A 27,045-nucleotide genomic window follows, 5' to 3' on the forward strand; every position below is an offset into this window, starting at 1 on the left:
TATTAGAAAAATGAAATATTTTTCAGGAAGGTTGTATTGTGTTTTCAAATACTGTATACTGAAGGTTTGAGTGGATTTTAGGTTCATTCTGACATGCAGAAAGCTGAGTATTCCTCACTTTTCGTGAGCTAAATAAAGTTGCATATAGGAAATATTATATCAGTTTAGATATGTATAACATGAGCTTACAGGAAATGCATTTTTTTTCATCATGAGTTCTCCTAAAGCAGGGATGACCAAAGTCAGTCCATTTGGTCAGTCCAGCAGGTTTTAAATGCTTTCTTGCTTCAACATACCGGACTCAAGTTAAATGGATCTAACAGCCTGTGAACTTCAGCACAATGACTCATTAATTTGAGTCAGGTGTGTCTGAACAGGGATACACTAAAAACCTGAATGACTGTGGCCCTCGAGGACCAGCGCTGGACACCCCAGCCCTTAATAAAAGATCTGAGCTTATTTCATTTGTCCAGAACATGGAGCCATTTTTCACATAGTTTATCTGGCCACACCCCTTGGATGTACAACTCTGCCCACTATTCCTCACCGTTAAACAGACGGGGGTCGTTGTTACTTGTTGGTTATTATTAGCTGTGTCTCAATTCAGGGTCTGCACAAAAGTGGCAGGACGTGTCTGAGACAGGTAGGGGGAGGAGCCGAGACGGGGTGCCACTTTCAAATCTTGCTATCTCCCCAACATTACCTACCCCAGCTTTAAATGACAAAACAATATCTTATATCACTAAATTATAATTTACCACACTTTTAGTTGTTCCTTTTTTCAGTCTCCAGTTATTTGAGTGACTGTTATAAATTCAGTTTTTTCTTTCATGAAAGGGGATGAATACATTGGATGTTGACTGTAAGTATATATTATATACTATACGTTGATCTGCAATGATATTTAAAATATGATTCAAACATTTTTAAAACATGGACAATGCTTGTTAAAACCTTAAGCGCTGATGAAAGCCTTTGCACTACTTGCATTCCCTGGTGACCTCCCTGCTACGGCATTATCACCCTCACCTGCAGACACGTATGTGCTGCATTACCTGTCCATCCTTTATACCACTGTCAATGTAACACCTCAGTTTGTGTGAAGGCCTTAATGAGCTAGTTGGAACCACGAGTGAGTAAAATGAAGCAGTATAGTAATGTTATGGTGAATGCAGCTCATTTAGGCTTCAAACTGAGTCACTTCCTGTTTCCAAGTCAAAAGACTATTAGATGGTAACATGGTCACCATGTTACTATCTAATGAGGAAATATTGCCTCATTAACTGACAGATGTTTTTGCTGCTAAAATGTTGATACTGGCTGACAGACTCAGTTTTGTGAATATTAATATGAAATTTTAGGTTGAGATAAACAGAACAAATAAAACCACTGAAGAAGAAACCATATTTATCATATAACATCACCCTTAGGTCTCCAGTTTAGTTTCAATATAACTTTTCATATTATATTAATCAAAGCACATAAAGGAAATGTTTCAGACCTTAGACTCTCCAGTCTGCAGTTTGGACTCTCAATAAAAACACACAGCTGCTTCACATCACAATACTCAAGCTTGTAAGTCAGGTCCAGTTTTGTCAGATCGGTGGGGTCTGTTTTCAGAGCTGAGGCCAGAGAATCGCAGGTAATCTCTGACAAACTGAGGCTGTCAAATCTAAATAAACAAATGGAAAATTTACAAACAAGGACAGTAAATATAAATAAAATGAAATTATGTTTTCACTGCCTTGATATTTGTGGAAAACAGTTAAGTATCTTTGTATTCTTTCCTAAGTTAGACCAACAAAAATATTTCGATGACGATAATTTAGGTCTAATTGTTAAAAAAAAGAAAAATTTCAGATATAAAACAGCTTCAGTCAGTAAAATCTTTTAGCAGCTTGAATGCACTTATAGTCTGCTGACAGTGAGTTGAATACATGCTACTCGTCTGTTGAAAGAGTATTGTTGAAAATCAACTGATACACTGTTGACATATATGTACTTATCAACAAATGATTACCCTTATAGTCTACTGACAGTTGAACACATGCTGCTTGTCTGTTAAAAGAATCTTGTTGAATTGGCAACAGATACACCGTTGACATGCAACTGAATTTCTCATCATAGTTTGTACAGTGTCAACTAATGGAATATCAAAATAAAGTGTTACCTTGTATTTTTCCTAAATTTAATCAACAAAAATATTTTGAAGATGTTAAATTAGGTCTAACTGTTATTCAACACAAAACATCAGATACAGAACAGCTCCAGTCAGTGAAAATTACCTCAAAGTCTCCAGTCTATTGTTTGGACTCTCTACCAGCTCAAGCAACTCCTTCACATCAGCTTCCTGCAGGTAGTTGTTTGTCAGGTCTAGTTCTGTTAGATGGGACGGGTTGGACTTCAAAGCTGACACCAGAGAATCACAGCTGATCTTTGACAACCTGCACCACTCCAATCTGAAAAAAAGGGTGGGAAGTCAAACAGAAGCAGAAAAATAAACTAACCAGACGGAAGATCTCAACCTGGAGCCTAAACACCACCTACATCATAAAGAGCCAAAGACTTTCACTAAAGAAAGCTAAAAAGTTGTAGGCTTCCACAGACACTGCTCATCAGTTTTTATCAGTGTACAACAGAGAGCAGACTAACTACCTTACTGTTTTACTGTGTGGTACTCTGGATACACTGCTGCAAGAAAAAAGGGGACCTGCAACAGGTTTTGAGGACAGTTGAAAGAACTGTTGGTGCCTCCTTATTGGATATGAGCAACATCCATAATAGCTGCTTCCCCATATCCTTCGAGACACCACACATCCTGGGAATTCCCTCTTTAACACACTTCCCTCAAGCAGACTCAGAACTCCCAAAACCCACACACAGTCTGCAGAACAGCTTCTTCCTCAGAGCGGTGGACATACTACAGTTACAGAGACACAGATAGCAGAGTCTAGGACAGTTTAATAACAACCTGTTATACTGTTGTGTCATCACAAGATTTCATTTATTCCTGGCATATGGTTCTGTTTTTAACTCGTTTTAAAAATCCATTTTAACTAGTATAATTTTTTTGTAAAATATTTTTATTCCATGTTGAATTTTACATTATTGTATTTTACAGTATTTGTATGTACAAAACTGATCTATTATTTATTTTTATTGTATACTTTTCCTTCTTTGGTGTTTCTTCAAGCTGTAAACACGTCGCTTGAAATAAGTTTTATTGTGTTCCTTGCAATGATAATAAAAGGCTTTAGATTCATTTGACTTTTTTTTTTAAATACAAATGTGTAACAAGTGTTTATTAAATCAGTTCTGATACAATAGAAAAAGACGTTTAAAAATAGGTATAGAAAAGCAACAAAGGCTCCAGTGAACTGACCTCAAAGTCTCCAGTCGGCAGTTTGGACTCTTCAGTCCATCACACAGGTTCTTAACACTTGAATCTTCCAGCCTGAAGTTCGTGAGGTGTAACTCTGTCAGATGGGAGGGGTTGGACTTCAGAGCTGAGGCAATAACTTCACAGTCAGCCTCAGATAATGTACAAAATTCAAGTCTGCAATAAGAGAAAATGGAGTCAGTTCTAATGAAGAAGAATCCAAATTATTCATTCATTATCCTAACCGCTTAGTCAAAATAAGGGTCGCGGGAAAGCTGGAGCCTATCCCAGCAGTCTTTGGGCAAAAGGCATGGTACACGCTGGACAGCTCGCCAGTCCATCACAGGGCCACACAGAGACAAACCACTCATGCGAACACTCACTCCTATTGGGTAATTTAGAGTAACCAACTAGCCTAACATGCATGTTTTTGGAATGTGAGAGGAAGCCGGAATACCCAGAGAGAACCCACGCATACACAGGGAGAACATGTAAACTCAGAAAGGCCATTGTCCACATCCTGCCCTAGCTGAGGATCGAACCAGTGACCTTCTTGCTGTAAGGCCACAGTGCAAACCACTATTCCACTTGGTTTTGTATAAGGTTTTGTATGTTAATTAATTAATTTAAATAGATTATTGAAAGAAAACATCTGAACAACTGGGTGATCTACTCCGTTTCCTTCAGAACTGCAGCATAGTTTGTGTTGTGCGTGCCATGATCAGCTATTTCACCTTACCATTTCCAGCTGTGTGTCATCATGTCTTTTATTTCCTCTGCAGTGATTGGCTGGAGTGTTGTGCTGGGATGGACATAAGGCAGGAATGTGCAGTGTTCAGGCAGATGTCACAGCCAACCTCTCCACAGTTTCCTTTTGTTTGTTTTGAGTTGAGAGTCTCCAGTAGTCCAGTTTTCAGTTTTGGTTCTTTGGTTTGATCCTCTTTTTGTTTGGGGAACAGCCCAGATCCTACGCCCCATTGCCTGGCTGGTTTGAGACTGCCTCCTTCTTTTGCTTATGTCGGCTGGGGCTCCCTTTTCTGTTGGTTATTGTGGTTCATTAATCAACTTTGTTAAATGTTGCTGTTGAGCAGTGGTCTCTCTTATACGTTATGGTTCCTCTTTTTGAGCTGTATTATTGTTTTGTGTATGGACCATAACAGTTTGTTGTATGCCAAGAGCAGCCAAACAAAGATGATCTCTGTTTGGGTCTCAGAGATGACTTCATTCACTGCTCTGTGTGGTTGTTTGAAGAACATTCTGTCATTACAGGAGATGTTTCTGATTGTATCAGCTGTGTAAAGTTCTAATAAAATGGTAGTGACCATGTTTTCAAGAGCATAACCATGCATGAATACATGAACATTTATAACTTTTTACACTTTTGTTTCAACAGTTTACAAAGACATTATTGGAAGAACATAAACAGTTCATGATGGTGAAGCAGATTTGCCAGGTCTTAGCCTCAGAGAACCCCGGCCCTGTTTAAATAACACCATGCCAATAACATGTGGAACCAGCAGGCAAAGATCTCTTCATGACATGAAACAATCACTTTCCTGAACTGCTGTCCATAATCTTTGTTGACTTTGACTGTGTATTTATTGTTACTGATTCAACATTCATGCTGATAATTCTCAAGACAGAAGGACCAAAGAATTTTGTTCTTAAAAACTGGTCTAACTCTGCATGTGAAAGAAAAAAAGCACAAGAGAGGAGACAGTCTGGATCTGGTCATCTCTAAAAGTCTGAAAATGTCCAAGGTTGTGTCGTTGGACATTGTTCTGTCTAAATGTTGAAAATCTGTACCGATGGTAGAAAAAGATGCGCCGGAATAATCGTTAAAAAAAAATCGCAATCTCGATTTATACTAGTATACGATTTTAAAATTACGACGATTGAAAAAAAAAAAAAAAAAAACCTTGAATGTACCGCATTTCGAACTGGGACACCACCTGCATAAAAACAAATGACAACGGCGGATCCTTATACCACGTGACACAGATGCCGACTGGTAGGAAAAAACGTGGCGACTTTCTCACTAAATCTGGCAACTTTCCAAACCCCCTTGGCGACTTTTTTTTTTTTTTTTTTTGTTAAAAGCAACTAGAGACAAAACTAGTGACTTTTACTGGAGTTATTGAAGATTTTTCTGGTGTTTTGGTGACTGACTTCAAAGCACATATTGTTTAGCAGTTACTGACACGTATGAGCAGCAGGAGCCTCTCCCCGTTATGAAGCACTCACAGCCTCTGATTGGCTGTGAGTGCTTTATAGCAGAGGAGCAGAGGGGACACCTGCACAAGTCTGCGTGCACAGTCCAAATGAATAGTGCATGTGCAAATCCACCGCTGATCCCACCCTGGCTTATAGAGTGGGGTGTAAACTAACATCATTTCTATATTATTATTATTATTAATAATTATTATTATTATTATTATTATTATTATTATTATTAATAATAATAATAATAATAATAATAATAATAATAATTATAATAATAATAATATTGATAATAATACATTTTATTTGTTGGGCACCTTTCTAGACGCTCAAGGTCACCTAACATCACACATGATAAAATTAAGTTAAAACAAGTTGAAAACATTAACTCATAATTGCATCTTTTAATGTGTGTTTTGCTTAAGTGAGTAGACTTGTCTAAACCGATGAGTTTTGAGTGTGGATTTGAAGTCTGTGAGTGGATCAGTGTTGCGGAGGTCAGGGGGAGAGAGTTCCAGAGCTGGGGAGCAGAGTGGCTGAATGCCCTGCTCCCCATATTGACGAGTCGGGCAGGAGGGACAGAGAGCTGGAGAGAGGAGGAAGAGCGGAGGGAGCGGGCAGGTGAGTTGATTTGAATAAGGTCAGTCAGGTATGGAGGGGCAAGGTTGTGGATGGCTTTGAATGTGAAGAACAGGATTTTGTAGAGGATGTGGTGTGAGATGGGGAGCCAGTGGAGCTGTTGGAGGACCGGTGTGATGTAGTTTATAGAGTGTGTGTGTGTGTGTGTGTGTGTGATGATGTGGGCAGCAGAGTTTTGGACCAGCAGTAGTTTATGGAGAGTTTTGTGAGGGAGACCAAACAAAAGGGAGTTGCAGTTGTCAAGGCTAGTGGTAATAAGGCTGTGGACAAGAACAGAGGTGCAGTGAGAAGTGAGAGCGGTATGGAGGGGGTGGATGTAACGGAGGTAAAAATAGGTGGAGCATATGATGTTGTTAATGTGTGAGGTGAAGGAGAGAGAACTGTCGAGGATGACACCCAGACTCTTTACCTGAGCGGAGGGGGAGATGGAGGCACCATCGATGGAAATGGAAAATAGTTTGATTTTGTTGAGGGTGCATTTGTTGCCAATGAGTAAGAGTTCCGTTTTACTACTGTTTAATTTTAGGATATTTGAGGTGAACCAGGTTTTTATTTTCCGAGAGACAGTCAGTCAGGGAAGATGGTCGAAGTATAGAGTTAGGTTTGCTAAAAATGTAGAGCTAGGTGTCATCTGCATAGCAGTGGAAGAGGAAATTATGTTTTCTGAAAATGTGACCGAGAGAGAGTAGGTAGATAATGAACAACAGGGGGCCAAGGACAGAACCATGCAGAACACCAGAGGTGAGGAGGAAGGGGTGTGATGCGAAGGACTTGAGCTGGATGAACTGAGAGATATAAGTAGAACCAGATCAGGGGTGTGCCAGTGATACCAATTGAAACAAGACGGTCAAGGAGGATGGAGTGTGAAATGGTGTCGAAGGCTGAACTGAGATCAAGCAGAAGGAGGATGGATAGGGAGTCGGGCCGCAACGATTACTCGGGATACTCGAGTAACCGGAGTACAAAAATTGATCGAGTCATGAGCTCTTGCTGGTCGCTCGTGACAAAATTTTTATCAATTAATTAATGTTTTATTTGTTTTATTAACCTGTGATCGGTTAAAGAGACAGTATTCAGGGAATGATGTATTTTGGAGAATGCGGGGGTGGGGGGGAGGGTTGTTTGGTCTATGTCCTTGTGTGTGTATGAGTGTGTGGAAAGAGCTTGTGTCTTTATTGTTTTTAAATGTCTTGTTATCTACCATTTGTTTTAATCCTTATGACCTGATTTTATCTTGTGAAGCACTTTGTGTTGCCCGTGGCGTGAAAAGTGCTCAAGAAATAAAGTCTGATTTGATTTGATCGAGGCAAATTATTTGCCTTGAAGCTCCATTTAATTAATATCACGTGGTGATATATTTTAATTTATGCATCATCGCGGCATTCTCAGACCACTGCGCTGTTCGGAGGGACTACATCACTGTTTCAGTAAACATATAAAATATTCAAACATTTTAAAAATATATAAAAGCAGAATCTGTCGCCTACAGTATGTCTGTACAGTATGAATGTTTCACCCGGACTGTTGACAGACATTTCAAACAGCAGTGGCGAGGGGTTTGCTTTCTGTCTGAAGATTCTCGTTGCTTTGGTCTAATGGCAGAGAGTGAAGAACAGGAGAGGAAAAGACAGAAAAAGTCGCAAGTGTGGGACCATTTCACACTCAAAAGAGCAGAAAACAGTGCAGTGTGTGTGCTGTAAAGCAGTCTCACATACAATCACAGCACGTCGTCAATGTTACAGCACCTGAAATGAAAACACCCCCGCTTCACCTCTCCAGGCAGAGATTGAGCTTTGCGATTTAAATCAACAACAGTAGCGGCTGTTAAAATGTAGTGTTATAACCTGTGATATTAGTCAGCAGTGACAAGGCATTGCAAGGTGTATCCTGCTCACTTACGTTAACAGTCTTGTAATCCACTCCTCATCCGTCTCTCCCGCACACAGGCAGCATCAAAGCGCATTTTTTAGGCCAGGCACAGCCTCTGTTCCTGTGCAGGAAACTTTTATTCCGTATTAAACTGACACACTTTTAACAGGTGTGTCTTCCACGAAGACATAGGCTAGTTCTTAGATACTTTGGACATGTTTACAATAAGTCCTTCTTTCTATGTGAATTCTTCTTTTAAATCTTTTAAAAGGCAGAAAATCACGATCGGTTGAGAATTTTTTATCCACACATTGAGCGCATGCATAAACACGTTGGCTGCACCAAAGTATCACATTTTAAAACACAATTTCCTCATGCATTAGGTACTAACAATATATGCAACAGCTTCGTAAATATAAATTTATAGATTTACTTTGGTTGAGTTTCTATTATTTGTTTTACAAATTGTAATAAAAAATATATTACAAAAAAATAAATCGTAAAAATAATCGACAGCGATTCCAAAAGTACTTGATAGTTGCAGCTTTAAACCGGAGATAGCAGAAAGAAGGAGGACATTGGTGATTTTGAGAAAGGCAGTTTCTGCGCTATGGAGAGAGCGGAAGCCAAATTGAAATTTTTTGTAGATTGGAGCCACTGGAGTTGATTGTCCGAAGATTGCAGCACAAGCTGATGAAGATGGAGGATTCTTCACACCCTCTCCACAACACAGTGAAGAAACAACAAAGTGTTCAGAGACATGCTTCTTCAGGTCCGCTGTAAGAGTGAAAGATACAGAAGATCATTCCTGCCTACCTACAGCCATCAGCATCCAGAACAAGACCTCCTCTAGTTAATTATATGCCACAATATTAAATTTCCCTTTGGGGATTAATAAAGTATTTTTCATTTCATTTAAACTAGACAAACACAGAAATAATCCTGCAGTCAAATACTGGTGAAGAAAACAACTGATTCACTTGAGGAGATGCAAACTGAGACAGTTGGTGGTAAAACACTGACTTCTACTGGACAATTAGGCTACATGCAGCTGCTGTCTGACAACAGATTGTTGGAAGAAAGGTGAGTGTGGAGTCGAGAAGCAATGGATTTTTACAGAAGTTTTGAAATAAAAGTAAGATTAGAGATGGGGCAGAAATTATTAAGGTCAGCAGAATCAGAACCAGATTTTTTTCAAGACAGGAGTGATCGCAGCAATTTTGAGAGGAGATGGTACGCATGAATTATGGTAGTGATGAGGGGGGACAGTGCATTTTTTTCTTGTTAGTCAAAGTTCAAGATTAAAACTTGATTCATCATCTTTCTGAACATTCAGACATTTTCAAACATACAATGTGGCAGTTATTCAGGCTGCGGCTTTCTTCTGCCTCCTTCAAGGGGGACATATGACCATCACTGCTGTCTGCAGTCTCTGCCCAGGACTTGGGACCATTTTGATCGGCCCCGATCATCAGAGGGGGCACAACTAAATCTGCATTATCACTCAACTCAACCCTGATGATTAGTACGCATACAGATACCCATATTCTTGTTCCTGCTGTGTTCATAGTTCTTTATGGTTTTTACAGTTTTCTTCCACATGTGCTCTTGATGACGTCTGTTGCGTTTTCTGAGAATATTCTAGAATATTTTGTTTCTTTACAGGTGTAGAAGATGTTTAGGTTTTCAGTTGAGGATTCATTGCAGTTTATGTGGCTTGTTCTATCACCAGAATAAGGATATGATGAACTCACTGGCTGCCAGCTATCATTACTGCAGATGTCTTAGGCAGTGAGTTAATTGACCTCAACATGTCATAACTGGTCACCAGAACTCCACCATCACTCTGGGGGTCACACAGCTTCATGACAAGATATTTATTATACAAACATGTAACAAGTGTTAATTAAATCAGTTCTGATACAACAGAAAAAGATGTTTAAAAATAGATATAGAAAAGCAACAAACCAGTGAACTGACCTCAATGACTCCAGTTGGCAGTTTGGACTCTCCAGTCCATCAAGCAGCTTCTTAACACCTGAATGTTCCAGCCAGGTGTTGGGGAGGTGTAATTCTGTCAGATGGCAGGGGTTGGACTTCAAAGCTGAGGCAATAACTTCAACGTCAGCCTCAGATAGTTTAATATCAGCAAGTCTGCAAATAAGAAAATTGAGTCAAAAAAGGAGAATGTGAACTAAAACCAGTATGACTGAATGTGATGACAAAAACAAACATTATGTGAAAATGTTTTTATTTCTCTGATTTATGTCATGTCTGTTTAACATGACAATAAATCTCTCCAGTTTCTCTCAGACCTGCACACTTCTAACAGAATCTTTGTTTCTTAATCTGCAGATGAATAAGGGAACGTGGAGTTACGTTTATGCATATACATATTCAAGACAACTTTATTGACAGGGCACCGATTTACAATGTCATCTCAGGGGACTTCACAGACAAATCAATTTGAGCCAATCTATCATCATCCAATCAGTATTCATACAAGCTAATTGATAATAAATAATAGCCTCAAAAAAAGGATAATTAACTTATTGTACTGAACCTTGATATTGATTCAGTCCCCACCCTGAGCTGGACAGGGCAGCGGATGACAGTGGAAAGAAAAAAACCCAAAAAACTCTGTAAACGTAAAGGAAAACCTCCAGCAAAACTGGGGCTGGGAGGGTGGCAATCTGCCTCTACTGTGTTACATTTAATGTTTTCACAAGTTTCCTGATGTTTCTCAGAGCAACACTAAAATCCTTCTCTGACATTATTGCTAAAAACACCAGTAATGCTTGAACCTTGTTTGTTCCTGTGACAGACTGTCAGTATCTTCAGAACTTCTATCCAACTGAACCTGTAATGAGCTTGATTTTTTCTTTTCTGACAAAATTAAAAAAAATCAGGCAGTCGGTGCTTCCAGCTAAGGAGCATGATACATGCCATCACTGTGTTCACTCAGATGAGACATACACACCATGATAAAGCTCATGAACACATTAACTCACCGAAATTTCCTGCAGTTCCTCACAGCTGGGATCAGTCTCCGCCGTCCCTCATCTGTTGTGTTGTACTTCTTCATGTCCAACTCATCCAGAACCTCCTCTGACATCTGCAGCATGTAGGCCATAGCTGAACAGTGGTAACCTGAGAGTTCCTTCTCTGAATTCAGCAGCTCTTGGATCTCCTGATAAAATGAGAGGTCGTTCATCTCCATCAGACAGTGGAAGATGTTGATGCTTCTGTCAGGACTGATGTTATCAGTGTTCATCTTCTTCAGGTTTTCAGTGACTCTCTTTATAGTTTCTGGACTGTTCTCTGTCCGACCCAACAGACCTGCTAAGAGTATCTGGTTGGACTGCAGAGAGAGGCCATGAAGGAAGCGAGTAAACAGATCCAGGTGGCCATTTTTACTTTCAATGGATGCTGTCAAGACCTTCTTCAGGAAATATTCTAGAGGTGACTTACTAAATTTTGTACCCAAGAAGTCCTCCAGGACCTCAGTCTTCTCATTGTAACAGTGCATCATGTAGACTGCAGCCAAAAACTCCTGAACACTCAGATGAACAAAGCAGTAAACTGGTTTCTGGAAGATCACACACTCTCTTCTGAAGATTTCAGTACAAACTCCTGAAAACACCAAAGCCTCTGTGACATCAAGACCACACAGCTCCAGGTCTTCTTGGTAGAACATGTTTCCTTTCTCCAGATGTTCAAACGCCAGCCTCCCCAGCTTCAGAAGAACTTCCCTGTCAGCCTTCATCAGCTCCTGTGGACTCATCTCATGTCCCTCATGGTACTTGTTCTTCTTCCTCTTTGTCTGGACCATCAGGAAGTGTGAGTACATGTCCGTCATGGTCTTGGGCAGCTCTCCTCTCTGCTCTGTGGTCAAAATGTCCTCCAGAACTGTAGCAGTGATCCAGCAGAAGACTGGGATTCCACACATGATGTGGAGACTCCTGGATGTCTTCATGTGGGAGATGATTCTGCTGGACATCTCTTTATCACCGAATCTCCTCCTGAAGTACTCCTCCTTCTGGACATCAGTGAAGCCTCGTACCTCTGTTACCCTGTCAACACATGTAGGAGGGATCTGATTGGCTGCTGCAGGTCTGGAAGTTATCCAGATGAGAGCCGAGGGCAGCAGATTCCCCTTGATGAGGTTTGTCAACAGCACGTTGACTGAAGACTTCTGTGTGACATCAGAAACAAGCTCAGTGTTGTTGAAGTCCAGTGAAAGTCTGCTTTCATCCAGACCATCAAAGATGAAGAGAAGTTTCCAGACAGCCAGCTGCTCTGCTGGGATCTTCTGGAATGTTGGATGGAAAACATGGAGCAGCTGGAGAAGACTGTACTGATCCTCTCTGATCAAGTTCAGCTCTCTGAATGAAAGCAGAACCACCACACTGACATCTTGGTTCTCCAGGCCCTCTGCCCAGTCCAGAGTGAACTTCTGCACTGAGAAGGTTTTTCCAACACCAGCGACGCCGTTGGTCAGAACCACTCTGATTAGTCCATGTTGGTCAGGTAAGGCTTTAAAGATGTCCTGGCATCTGATTGGAGTGTCATGGAGGGTGTTGATCTTAGAAGCTGTCTCCAACAGCCTCAGCTCATGTTGGGCAATAACCTCTTCACTTTGTGCCTCTGTGATGAAGAGCTCAGTGTAGATCCTGTTGAGGAGGGTTCTACTTCCTGTTTCATCAGTTCCTTCAGTCACATGTTCACATCTCCTCCTCAGACTGATCTTATGTTCATCTAAAACCTCCTGCAGACCAACATCTGCTGGAAACAAGAACAAAGACAAAAGGAAATCAGATTCATCAGACTTTGTTTTATATTTTTTATTTATCCTGCAGGATGTTTATTTAACTTTACCATAGAATAAAATTTCTCAATAGACAGGGAAACAAGGAGAAACAGCAGAGAAGCTGCAGTCAAACCATCAGAACCACAATATCTTGATTTTTTTCTCTCTCAAATTTATCCTGAATCCAGCTATTACTATCATCTGTATAAAAATGTTAGTTCGAAGTATATATGAAATGAACACAGCTGCACAACTCAGCTTCAGCTTGTTTTACTTGCTTGATTAACTCAGCTTGTTTAAGTATTGGATCATTCCATTCTACATGGCGCCGTCTGATGGCAGCAAATTGTGGCAGCTCTAACTTGCTGTCTTGATTTTTTTTTTTTAAAGTACAAACTCTTCTTATAAAGATATTAGCTCAAGTTAGGTCTTTTTTTTTCCGTGAGGATTTCACGCCAGTTCGGAGGGTGGGCTGCAACAGAGATTTTTCTGCATATTTTTGGCTTTCTCAAGACTTGTTATGATGAGTCTACATGGCAACGAAAGACTAGTTTACCATCAAGTCTTACCATCTAGTCTTAGGGATCAACCAATTACACTCTCCTAAATCGGGATTATCAGGAAAAAAACACATCAAATCCCAATGGAGTTAAAAAGAAAAAGAAAAGGATGCAGAGAAGTAGTGAGGCAGCGGAGAAAGCAATAGAGATTTAAACCATTTTTTCCAACTGTTGTGATGGGTAACGTGAGATCGTTAGCCAACAAAACATACAAACTCGAGATGCAAACAAGGTCTCATAAAGAATACAGAGAGTGCAGTAATATGTGCTTCACCGAGACATGGCTACATGAACACATTCCCGACTGCAATGTGTCCATACCAAGCTTTAAAATGGTCCATGCAGACCGCAGTAGACAACACAGCGGGAAGTTAAAGGGTGGTGGAATTTGGTGCTGGTTAACCAGCGCTCTTGTCATCCTGGACATGTTACTGTCAAGGAGAAAATATGCACAAGGGACATCGAACTGTTAGCTGTGAGTTTCCGTCCATATCATTTACCCAAAGAGTTTACCTGTGTTATTCTGGTAGCGGTTTATATAATACCTGGTACCACACCAGACACAGCCTGTGGCATCATCAGCTCCATTATTGCTCGGCTACAAACACAGTATCCAAACTCATTCATGCCGATCTCTGGAGACTTCAATAACGTCTTCCTCTCTGCAACTTTACCAACATTCCAGCAGTTTGTCAGCTGCTCCACCAGAGAAAATAAGATGTTGGACTTATTTTATGCAAAATATGAACAATGGATACAGTTGTTCTGCCCTGCCTCCTTTAGGAAGATCTGACCATAATCTGGTTCTTCTTTTTTTTTTCTTCTTCTTCTTTTTAAAAAAAAAAAAAAAACAAACCAAACAGAATTGTACAGATAAAAAACCAATGACAAAAAAAAAAACCAAACAAACAAAAAAATGTGTACATATATAAAGAAAACACACACACACACACACACACACACACACACACACACACACACACACACAATCTGGTTCTTCTGACCTCTACCTATAAGCCCATCGTTCAGCAGCAACCAGTCATCATAAAGACCATCAAAATCTGGTCTGCTGAAGCTGAAGATGCTCTTAGAGGAGGCTTTGAGGCTACAGACTGGAAGGTCCTCTGCGAACCTCATGGAGACAACATCAACGCCATGATTGAGTGTGTGACAGATTATATAAACTGCTGTGTGGACAGCATAATCCCAACAAGAACAGTGAGGTACTTCCCCAATAACAAACACAGGATTACCAGTCACCTGAATAACATGAGGGATGTGTAGTCTGGAATGAAGAAGATCACCGGCTTCAAGTTAAAGGGGGACCAGCCTGATGGAGGTCTGGACAGAGCTAATGAGCTGAACATATTCTTCAACAGGTTCAGTTCATCCCCTACCTCCAGCCCAACAGACCACATACTCTCCATACGCCCACTGCTTTCCTGTCACACCTCCAATCTGACACCCTGCAGCTCAGTCCTGAACACAGCTTCATCTCCCTGTGGAAAACATCCTGCCTTGTTCCCGTGCCTAAAAAAACACAACTAACTGAACCAAGTGAATACAGACCAGTTGCCCTGACATCATGAAAGTCCTGAAGAGACTCTTACTGGCTCACGTCAACAAGCAAGTAAAAACCTTTCAGGGCACGTTACAGTTTGCATATCGTAATAGATTTGGGGTTGAAGATGCCATCATGTTCCTGCTCCAGAGAGCATACTTTCATCTGGACCATTCAGGCAGCACTCTGAGGTCATGTTATTTGATTTCTCAAGTGCTTTTAATACCATTCAGTCTGCTTTGTTAAGTGAGAAGCTCCATAAATTCCAGGTGGATACCTCCACAACCACCTGGATCTATGACTACCTCACAAACAGACCCCAGTTTGTGAGACTGAAAGGTTGTGTGTCTGAGATGGAGGTCAGCAGCACTGGTGCACCACAAGGAACTGTACTCTCACCATACCTCTTTACACTGTACACCTCAGACTTCCAGTACAACTCTGAGTCCTGTCATCTGCAGAAATACTCTGATGACTCTGCAGTTGTGGGGTGTATCAGGGATGGACAAGAAGCAGAGTACAGAGAACTGGTCAGTCAGTTTGTTAAATGTTGCGGTAGTAATCATCTCATATTAAATACCAGCAAAACAAAAGATGATTGTTAACTTCAGGAAGAACAAGAATAAACAAAGCACTGTTTCCATCCTGGGAGAGGAGGTGGAGGAATACAAGTATCTTGGAGTTCAGCTGGACAACAAACTGAACTGGAAATGCAACACTGACTACATCTATAAGAAAGGTCAAAGCAGACTGTACTTCTTAAGGAAGCTGAGATCGTTCAACATCAGCACCAAGATGTTGTATATCTTCTATATGTCTGTGGAGAGTGCAGTCAGTTTTGTAGCCATCTGCTGGGGTAGTAGCATCAGAACCAGAGACTTGAAGAGAATCAACAAACTGATCAAGAAAGCTGCTTCTGTGCTTGGAGTAACTCTGGAGCCACTGGAGTTGATTGTCCGAAGATTGCAGCACAAGGTGATGAAGATGGAGGATTCTTCACACCCTCTCCACAACACAGTGAAGAAACAACAAAGTGTTCAGAGACATGCTTCTTCAGGTCCGCTGTAAGAGTGAAAGATACAGAAGATCATTCCTGCCTACCTACAGCCATCAGCATCCAGAACAAGACCTCCTCTAGTTAATTATATGCCACAATATTAAATTTCCCTTTAGTATTGGATCAGGACTTGAGCTGTTGTGGTTCCAGGATGAAGAAACCCAGCAGGTCAAACTAACTGTCTGACACTTCGTAAACAGCCTGCATTATGGTCTTCTCACAGTGTTACACTTATAGGACAAGAACGTATTTGGAGGATGAAGGCTGATTCTAGCTGCTCTGACTGACCCTAAAAGCTGATTGATTTATGAAAAAAGAGACAGTTGGAGCATCAGAAACCATCAAATATGAAAGATAAATGTATGAATTTGGATTTTTCTTCAAGAGAGAACACAGGACACGTCTTCCAGAAAAAGTCAAACAGATTCACTGAAATGATCTTTATAAAGATGTGAAACATTCATCAACATGTCTGAGTTAAAACAAGATGTGAACAGAATATCTGACCTGCTACAGTTCTGCTCTGACCAGCTGTCTGCAGTCCAGTTCTGGTTCTGGATCTTATCCCACACTGTGGACAGGAGAAACCTCCTGAAGAAAGAGACTGGTCCCAGTATGAGCTGATGCAGCGTCTGCAAAATCTGTGTCCACAGCTGGTAGAGATTGGATCCTTCAGGACGTCCTGACACAAAAGACAGCGGTACAGCTGCTCCTCCTCACAGACACCACTCCTCTTCCTCCTGTAAAGACATTTCTTCATCACTAAAACAATGTTCTGACTGTTGATGAAAATATCATGATGTGTGGACACTGTCCAGAAGCTGGGATGTCTCAGGCAGGAAATAACATCTACAGTGGCTTGCAAAAGTATTCATACCCCTTGAACTTTTCCACATTTTCACACATTATGAGCCACAACATATTTTCTTGGAATTTTATGTGTAGGACCAACAATTGTGAAGTACAGTTACAATTACACATGATTTAATTCTTTTCCCACAAATAAAAAAAATGAAAAGTGCAGTGTGCATAAGTCTTCAGCCCCATTTTTTCTCAGTGTAACTAATTAAATTCAGAAGTTGCCTGAAAACTGCTGAATGACTGAATGTTGACCTAATGACTCAATAGAGTACACCTGTGTGTAATCTAATCTCAGTACAAAGACAGCTGTTCTGTGACGGCCTCAGAGGTTTTGTAATTGAAAGTTGGGGAGCAAACACACCATGAAGTTCAATTAACACACCAGACAGGTCAGAGATACAGTTGTGGAGAAGTTTAAAGCAGGTTAGGCTATAAAAAAAAATCCCAAGCTTTGAACATCTCACAGAGCACTGTTCAATCCGAAAATGGAAAGAGTACGCCACAACTGCAACCCTAAAAAGACCTGACCACCTAAACTTATAGGGTGAACAAGGAGAGCGCTGACAAGAGATGCAACCAAGAGGATGGTAACTCTGGACGAACTGTAGAGATCCACAGCTCAGGTGGGGGAATCTGTCCACAAGACAACTATTGGGCTTGCACTCCACAAATCTGGCCTTTATGGAAGAGTGGTAAAAAGAAAGCCTTTGTTAAAAGAAACCATAGGAAGTCCTGTTGCAGTTTGCCAGAAGCCATGTGGGGGACACAGCAAACATATGGAAGAAGGTGTTCTGGTCAGATGAGACCAAAATTGAACTTTTTGTCCTAAATGCAAAACGTTAGACGTGGCAGAAACCTAACACTGCACATCACCCTGAACACACCATCCCCACGGTCAAACATGGTAGTGGTAGCATTATGATCTAGTAGTGCTTCTCTTCAGTAGGTGTAGGGAAGTTGTTTAGAGTTAATGGGAAGAGGGATAGAGCCAAATACAGGGTAATCTTGGAAGAAAACCTTTTTGAGCCAGCAAAAAACCTGTGACTGGGGCGGAGGTTTACCTTCCAATAGGATAACTGCCTTAAACACAAAGCCAGGAATACAATGGAATGGTTTAAAACAAAACATATTCACGTATTAGAATGGCCCAGTCAGAGTCCAGACCTAAATCCCATCAAGAATCTGTGGCAAGATCTGAAAATCACCGTTCACATATGCTCTCCATCTAATCTGACTTAAAAAAAAAAAAAAAGTGGGCAAAAATCTCTAGATGTGCAAAGCTGGTAGAGACATACCCCCAAAAGACTTGCAGCTGTAATTGCAGCAAAAGGCACCTCTACAAAGTATTGACTCAGGGGGGGCTGAATACATTTGCACATTGCACTTTTTTTTATTATTATTTGTGGAAAAAAAATTATGTGCAATGTTGTACTTCACAATTGTGACACTTTGTGTTGGTTTCACATAAAATTCCAAAAAAATATATAAATTCTGTATTTTCACGGCCGTATTTTCATAAGGCACACTTAAAGCAGCTGATTTTCACAAAAAAAACAGTGGTGCCCCTTTTAACCCGGTGTGCCTTATGTGTTTGCTGAATCCCAAAATCAGTAAAAATGTTGTTGTGCGATTTTGGTAAGCATTCTGCTTGATTGACTGTAAGACCGTTTCCTGCAGTCATAGGGGCTAAATATGTGGAGAAAATGAAAGAGTTGCTGAGAGAGGTCTATGTAAAGAGACCAGATGGTTTTATTTTCACGCTTCACCCTCTCTGTTGATCCACGACTCCATGCGTGCCCATATCACCGCTACTGTGAAAAATCAAGTAAAGCAAATGAACCATGTGCCTGTCATCATCCCGGGAGGACTAACGAAAGAACTACAATCGCTGGACATTGGTGTGAACAGCAAGTTTAAAGCTAAGTTGCGAGTGTCACGGGAACAATGGATGAGAGACGGCGAACACACAAAGACTGGAAGCCAGCGACGGGCGAATTGTGTTTTCGCCACCATATGTGAGTGGATTGTGGATGCCTGGGCTACCATATCTTCATCAATTTTTGTCCAAGCTTTTGTAAATGCCGATATCATCATTGAACAGCCCCCAGCAACGACACTGACGAGGAAGAGAGAGAAGCCAGTATGCTGGATGTTGAAATTGCCTAGCTGTTCAATTCTGACACAGAAAATGAGGACTTTGACAGATTCATCATGACAGACTGATTAAAAAGTGTCTTTTAAAAGTAAATACTGGTACTGTTGTTGAATAAAGTTAAACCAAATGTGCTGTTTTGCTTTCGTTACTGTTTATTACTTTTGTTTTAGCATGCGCACAATAACGCGGTGCGCGTTATGTGTGACCCAAAGTTGAGGCAGGGCCTTAAAATGTAGTGCGCCCTATGGTTGTGACTATTTATATATATATGTATATATATATATATATATATACACATATATATGTCTGATAGTTGAATCGCGGATTGAGGAGGAGCAGTGCAGTTTTCGTCCCAGTCGCAGAACAGTGGACCAGCTCTATACCCTCTTTGGGGTCCTGGAGGGGGCATGGGAGTTTTCCCAATCAGTCGAGATGTGCTTTGTGGATGAGGAGAGGACGTTAGACCGTGTCCCCCAGGGGATCCTGTGGGAGGTACGCCAGGAGTATGGGGTACCGGACCCCCTTATAGGAGCTGTCCAGTCCCTGTACAATAGGTGTCAGAGTTTGGTCTGCATTGCAGGTAGTAAGTCGGATTTGTTTCCGGTGAGAATTGGACTCCGCCAAAGCTGCCCGTTATCATGGATTCTGTTCCTGACTTTTATGGACAGAATTTCCAGGCGCAGCCAAGGTGTTGAGGGGATCAAGTTTTGGGACCTCAGGATTGAGTCTCTGCTTTTTGCGGTTGACGTGGTCCCGTTGGCATCATCTGGTCATGATCTCCAGCTCTCGCTTGAGCGATTCACAGTAGAGTGTGAAGCGGCTGGGATGGGAATCAGCACCTCCACATCTGAGACCATGGTCCTCAGCTGTAATAGGGTGGATTGTCCTCTCCGGGTCAGTGAGTGAGGTCCTGCCCCATGTGGAGCATGAGCTCGACAGACGGATCAGTGCGGCGTTTGTCGTGGTGAAGAAGGAGCTGAGCCAGAGGGCAAAGCTCTCAATTAACCAGTCGATCTATGTTCTTACCCTCACCTATGGTCATGAGCTGTGGGTCGTGACTGAAAGAACAAGATCTTGTATACATACGGCTGAGATGAGTTTACTCCGCAGGATGGCCGGGCTCTCCCTTAGAGATAGGGTGAAAAGCTCAGTCATCCGGGAGGGGCTCAGAGTAGAGCCGCTGCTCCTCCATATCGAGAGGAGCCAGTTGAGGTAGCTCAGGCATCTGGTTAGGATGCCTCCTGGACGCCTCCCTGGGAAGACCCAGGACACGCTGGAGGGATTATATCTCTCGGCTGGCCTGGGAACGCCTTGGGTTCCCCCCACAGAGTTGGCAAATGGGGCTGGGGAGAGGGAAGTCTGGGCTTCCCTGCTTAGGCTGCTGCCCCCGTGACCTGACACAGGATAAGCTGCAGAAAATGGATGGATGGAGGTATGTATTCAATATAAAAGAAGCATAGAGGTGTTACCTAAATAAAAAAAGGACTCTACCGCATTATAACATGATAGTATCATTGTAAAAAGGTGAAACTTATTTTTTATAATGTAATAGTTTCACATTTTTATAATTTAAACCCTCACGTCACAACATATGATCACTTTTTTTTATTATTATTTGGATAACAGATCTACGTTTCTGTACTACGTCAAATGTTTATATTTAGCTTAGTCATTTTTTGTCTTCTGCTGTGTTTTAGAGGTGGTTGGCAAATCTTTTTCTTCATTTAATTTCCTCCACAGTGGCGTTGGGTGAGGGAGGTGTGAAGGAAAGTTTGTTTCTTCCTGAACTATGGTGGAGGTGGCCTGAGAGTGGAGACTGCACCGGAGCTGTCCCCACAGTGGAGCACTGCAGCCAGACTGTCTTGAGATAAATAATGTACTGTAGAGTCAAACAGAAAATAAATCAGGGAATGATGAAACATCTAAATGGGGTCTGATCAGACTCTAGTGACAGAGATTACTGCAAATGATTTGAGCCTAAATCTACCCTCAAGGATGAATAAAATATTCTTGATTGAATTATAATTGTCAACCAGTTTTTCATCGTCTGATCAGCCATTTAGTTCCGTCTGAATATGCAGCTGAAGACGATAAATGCAAGAGTTGCTGGTTCTAAACCTGCGAGCAAGCAGGTTATTATCACATAGTATGTTACTATGGTAACTGACTCAGAGTCCAGCAGAACTCACTCTGTGAAACAGAAAACTCAGTTTCCTTTAACTCTGCGTGAAATAACTGAGTTTTGACTAAACCTGCTTTCTGAAAGAAACGCCGAGTCATCTGCCTGCAGGTTGATGTTAAACTCAAAACTTCCTGCAGCAACATCTGACACCTTTCCTCTGACAATATTCACTTCATATGGAGACATCACTGCTGCTAGCTTATTTAACATAAAAATATGTTTTAATTCTGTTTCATAAAAAGAGAGAAAGAAAAAAATTTGTTAATGACAAACAAAAAGTAACGTTCTAACCCTGACACAAAACAGGATCAACAACCTGCTGATCCTCTGAGTGTGATGATGAGAAAAGAGCAGCTTAAATAAAACCACACAGACAATACAGCATCACTGACACATAAAGATTGTTGAGGCTTACTGGAGCTGCTGAGCTCTGATCAATGAGGATGATCAAAAACTTGAAAACAAAACATGAAAAAACATTTTGAAAACAAACTTTTTAAAATTTAACACAAAATGGAGAGACAAAATTCACCACAGACAAATATTCCTCAGGTGTCGGTAACAGAAACATTTTGATCAGTTTAGCAGAGTTTCTGAAAATAAGAAATAAAATAGAAAATAAAAAAACGAATAAAGAGAAATGTTTTCACATGACCTGAATAAAACATCAAGTTTCTTCTAAAAGGATCATTTTACTTTCTGACATAAAAACTTCTGTCAAACATCAACTAATGTGAAGTCACTGAAGATCCTGAAAACTTGGTTTCACTTCTCTTACTGTGAGTCTGAAGGTCCAGGTCCATCACTGAGGTCTGGAGGTTCATCTTTGGACCAGTCCCTCTTCAGAGACACACAGTCGGGTTCTGGAGTCTCTGTTCTCCATCTGTGGTTCTGACCTCTGCAAACACAAACATGTTGTCATTAATTTCACATAAAGTGTGTTTTGTTTGTCTGGTAAATGTCTGATCCTGCTGGATATTTGTTGTAAAACAGACGTGGTTCATCTTGAAATATATTCAGCATAGTTTAAAGTAGTTCAGAAATCTTGCTTCAGTAGGTTCATGTAAAAACTGAGTCTTCAGTTCAAGGTCTGATTCAGCTCCGACTGTTATCATCTTTAGCTAGAAGTTGTTTTGACAGTGCAGGTTTGTATGCCTAAAAGAACGCTGTAACACCCTGAGAGCAGGCAGAGCTCTCGAGACCTCTCCCTCACGACAACTGTACATTCTCAATAACCAAACAGAATACAGTTGATTTCTTGATTTATTTTTCATTGGATAAATTCCACAACAACCAGATCAAACTAGATCAAACTGAGAAATGACAGTGCTCCAGCCTCCACCTCCACCTGTCTGTGTGTTTTCATGAGTGATTTTACCAGGAGCAGAACCACCCAGTTGCTTCAAGATGTTCAGGTTATGTTCTGGTTGTCAGCATTAAAGATGCACAACTGAACTGTTGCAGATGTTCTTAGTGATGCAGTCAAATGTAAATGTCTGTATGTCTAACCTTGGACGAGCTGGCTTGAACCCTGAGTTTCCCCTTGGGGATAAATAAAGTATCTTTGAATTGATTTCTTTGATTTGATGCACGGCATATTCACGGATGATTCTGCATCCATCTTGCATCCTACCTGTACTCTGAGATCTCTCCAGCCAGTAAAAGGCAGTCTTATCATGACTCGTCACTTATCTCTTGCAAACTTCATTTTTCTCTTTCTTTTCCTCTCTTCCTCTAAAACTGTCCTCTCGGGTTTCGTTCGAAACAGCCAGTGTGTTGATATCCATTTGCTAGCATGTGACAGTGCATGAAACCAAACTCAGTTGCAACTTCACGCGGGGGGGTGCCGGAAGACATAAACAGCAGTTCTAGAGACTACAGGGAGATCATCACACACCCTGAAACGTCTGTTTCACTTCTCTTACTGTGAGTCTGAAGGTCCAGATCCATCACTGAAGTTTGGAGGATATTCTTTGGACCAGTCACTCTTCAGAGACACACAGTCGGGTTCTGGAGTCTCTGTTCTCCATCTGTGGTTCTGACCTCTGCAAACACAAACATGTTGTCGTTACTTTCACATCAATCAGTGAGAAATTGTCTGACGAAAACCAGTGAAGAAGCTCTGAACACACAAACTGCTGCAGAGAATCAGAAGCTTTCATGTTTGGATCAGTCCTCTTAGATCACATTCCAGCTTTTCTAGCTGACTCACATCAGAGGACATGTTTCCTCTGCAGGAACTTTCCACACAGACCAGGAACTCTGGAGGGTTCTGCTTCAGACCCTCTGAGTTCCTCTGGGTAGAACTGCTTGGTGGTTCTGATTGGACCTGATCAGGACGCTACTCTGAGATGAAACTGATCACAGCTGAACATCTGAACTGATGGAGACCTAGACTGGATGAAGACTAGAACTAATGATGGTGAGAAGAAACCAGAACATCTAAAGTCCTTTTCAGACCGGAGATCAGGAACATTCATGGTTCTGAATCCACCAATGTTCCTGATGGATTCATTCCAATCTCATCCAATACTGAGACCTGCAGAACATTTACTAATAATAACATTTACATTTATTTCTGAAAGCCTGGAGCCTGTTATCTAAGCTGGACTTAATTCCAGTCTGGATCCAGTCCAGCGATGCAGATCTTCTGGTCTTGTCTGGAACTTGGCTGAATAAAGAATCTCTGACATGGTCCGAACACCTTCATGAGCCGTCCACTTACTTTGTATGTGATGGTTCTGGTCCAGCCCTGAAGTCTGGAGGTCTGGATGGGTCCTCCATCACAGCCAGACATCTGGATCCTGCAGACTCTGCTCCGTCCTCGTCTTCCTGAGAGGTAAAGCAGAAACACTCAGAACTAAAGAATGAAAACAAACATGTCTGTTCAGGTCTGAGACCCAAACAGAAACCTTCTGCTTCTTCTGGCTTCCTGTCAGAAATCAGACGTCAGATTGACTTTGTGATGACATAAACATCTGGATCAGCTGATGTTTTCCAGCTGAGTTTCTGCTGCAGTGAAATCCTCCAACATGAACAAAGTCAGGAGGAAATAAGCCAAACAGTCATTTAACACAACTTGAAGCTGGAATCAGAGGATCTCCAGAATCCTTAAAGACTCGCCTGAATATCTGGATGAAACATGATTCTGTCTGCGGCTCCATGATCCCTCGCGTCACATCCAGTGACGCGTAAATGATGAAAAAGTGTTTTCATGACACTTTTGTGGTTCAGTTCTATTTCAAAATGTCTTAAAAACGACCTCATGAAAGTATAAACAAAAATGTAGGTTTTGTGCAATTCTAGGGGTGATGGAAACGCAGCCACGACTCGCTCACCCACTTCCCCCTAGCTTAGCCTGTTATTTATCAGTTTGACTTCCACATTGGATGTATTGAAACCGTGGCGTCATCATAAATTATACATAAATGTTTAAAGTAATAAAGTGGATTATTTGAGAATAACAGGTCAATGTTTAATAAAAGCATCAAACTGTTTACATGTTCTGACAGGCAGAAATCAGAGAAACACATATGAACCATTTATACTTTATGTTACAAGTTAACTTTGTATCATGTAAAATATTCTAAATGAAAGGTATCATTATTCATATTATATCATGTATCTTTATATCATGTATACATTTATACTATATAATTTTTTTCTCTATATTTTCTGACTGGCATTCAAAGGAAAAGTTTCTTCTTCTTTTTTTTTTTTTTTTTTTAGCTCTGTAAGATATATGCTAGTTTTTGTTTCTTTTCTCTGAAAATTTCCGGATTTTCGGTTATTTAATAAAACATTTCAGACCATTTCTTTGTTCCAAAATCCGACAACAAAATGAGGCTCAAAGACCAGACATTTCCTGATTGTTTTAGCGGATTTAAAGTCAGTTTGTGAAGCTATTTGTACAAGAATATACACTTCTGGCTAATAAAGTTTAAGGATATCATATTCAAACTTAACAAACTTCATCAGTTGTTATTTAATTGTTAAATTGAGGTTTTCTGTTGTTTCACAGCAGAGAAATAGGAAACCACTCAGACAGCTGAATAAAAGTTGTTTTTTATTCACGGGTCAGATTTCTTCTTCCTTTCCACTCCACAGAGATAAAACCCCACTCAGACACTCTGACAGGACAAAGAAGAAGAATGTTGTTCACACACTCACCGTTATTCAGAAACCTGCTGTCGATTCCACATGGCGTTGAACTATGCGACTACTTTCACTTTCATCTCCCCTTCCTTGTTTACAAGAAGTCACGTGTGACATGAGAAAGCGGTGACAGTGGCTCAGGTGGTCCAGCCGGTGTTCCAGTGACCTGCAGGTCGGTGGTTTGAGTCCTGCTCCCCTACGCCGCAGCTCCGAGGGGACACAAGCGGATAAATACAGAGGTTTACTTCAGGAGGGACATCCGAAGTGTAAAAAAGCCCAACCCTGCGAATGGGAAGTTGGGAGGCCGATGAGTCGCTGTGGCGCCCCCTCCAGGGGAAAAAAAAAGCCAAAACAACAACATCATGTGTTCCATGAGAAACTGCTGAACTTCTCCCGACTTTATATTTCTTCAGTCAACGTGAACTTTGTGCCAAACGGACCACTACAACATACTTCCTCTGTTAACATGGACATAATGTCAGGTGTGTGTGTGTGTGTTATGTTGACTTGATGCTGACAGGGAGATGCAAACCAGAAACATGGAAAGAAACTGCAAACGGCTTTAACGGGCTGTGCGCGTGCTCGTAGACACGTGATCAGTGTCTGTCAGTCGATACCTTTCTACAAGGTAACGCAGGAGGAGAAAACCCCCTGTCCCCCTGGTTGAATATGACATGGTCTTTTGCTGTCACTTTTCTCTGAGTTCATTTCTTTCTTTTAATTTTGCATTTTTATAATTATTCCATCCAGTTCAACTTTACTATGACACAACAATGTCACTAAAGGCACTGGTTGATACTGGTTGTGCTGGTCCAGCATCCTATGCTGGTCACAATGCTCACCAGCATCTCCTGCTTTACTAGAAATTGCAATATTCAAACAAGAAAACACAATCTAAGAGTCTCACAGTAGTCTGTTAGATAAAAACTACAATACATAGATAACAATGCAGTTCTACAAAACAATAGAACAGTTTAGAACAGTTAAATAAATCCTGCCTGTATCTCGGAGTCGGTCCCTGAAACAGACTCAAAAGATAAACAAATTATTAAATCAATATAAAACATGATATCAAAACATTATGAATAAAAACAGCAAATGATTCATTTAAAGAACTAAAATTTCTATTATCACATACATTAACTTAGAAAAATATTTACATTATTTCTATAACATGCGCTTCCACTGGTAGCAGCAAAGTCTGGCAGCTCTGAGTGTTTATTCAACTTTTCCTTCATTTTTATGTTTTTGTTGTGTTTAAACAACAACTGATGGATAATTGTGTCAGGAGAGGAGTTTGTTCAGGAAAGGAGCTTCTTTTACTGAAAGTCTGGAGGAGCCACGCTGTTCTAGCCGATACTGAGAGGTGTTTTCATGGCTACCATGTTGCTGCATAAGTGAAGGCTTGGAGGTGGAGATGTCGTCCGTTTCTGCTGTCGGCCGTCACAGAAATGTCCAGTTTCTGCCCAACAATAGTGATGACGTGTAGATACTGGTGAAGGCTGAGAAAGTCTACATTTTTAATGGTAACACTGGTGTACATCCCATTCATGGCTGCTGCTGAAGTTCCACGTGAAGTTCTCCATGAAGTCGTTGC

The 27,045-nt window shown here is 41.0% G+C and overlaps 1 protein-coding gene across 1 annotated transcript in view; it reads right to left on the bottom strand.

Moving 5' to 3' along the window:
* Positions 1–25,603, bottom strand: part of LOC306768869 (NACHT, LRR and PYD domains-containing protein 14-like) — a 55,743-nt gene extending 30,140 nt beyond the window's left edge. Inside the window, exons 1-10 of the mRNA XM_079257334.1 lie at positions 25,464–25,603; positions 24,019–24,125; positions 23,219–23,338; positions 22,072–22,191; positions 16,603–16,835; positions 11,119–12,892; positions 10,088–10,261; positions 3,383–3,556; positions 2,286–2,459; positions 1,502–1,672 (exon numbers count right to left, since the gene is read on the bottom strand). Of these exons, the coding sequence (XP_079113460.1) occupies positions 1,502–1,672; positions 2,286–2,459; positions 3,383–3,556; positions 10,088–10,261; positions 11,119–12,892; positions 16,603–16,835; positions 22,072–22,191; positions 23,219–23,338; positions 24,019–24,077 (2,999 nt within the window). The 5' untranslated portion in view covers positions 24,078–24,125; positions 25,464–25,603. The remainder of the gene's footprint in view (positions 1–1,501; positions 1,673–2,285; positions 2,460–3,382; positions 3,557–10,087; positions 10,262–11,118; positions 12,893–16,602; positions 16,836–22,071; positions 22,192–23,218; positions 23,339–24,018; positions 24,126–25,463) is intronic.
* Positions 25,604–27,045: the final 1,442 nt, after the last annotated feature.

The sequence above is a fragment of the Telmatherina bonti genome (assembly GCF_933228915.1).
Source record: "Telmatherina bonti genome assembly, chromosome: 18".
In the NCBI taxonomy this organism is placed as follows: domain Eukaryota; kingdom Metazoa; phylum Chordata; class Actinopteri; order Atheriniformes; family Telmatherinidae; genus Telmatherina; species Telmatherina bonti.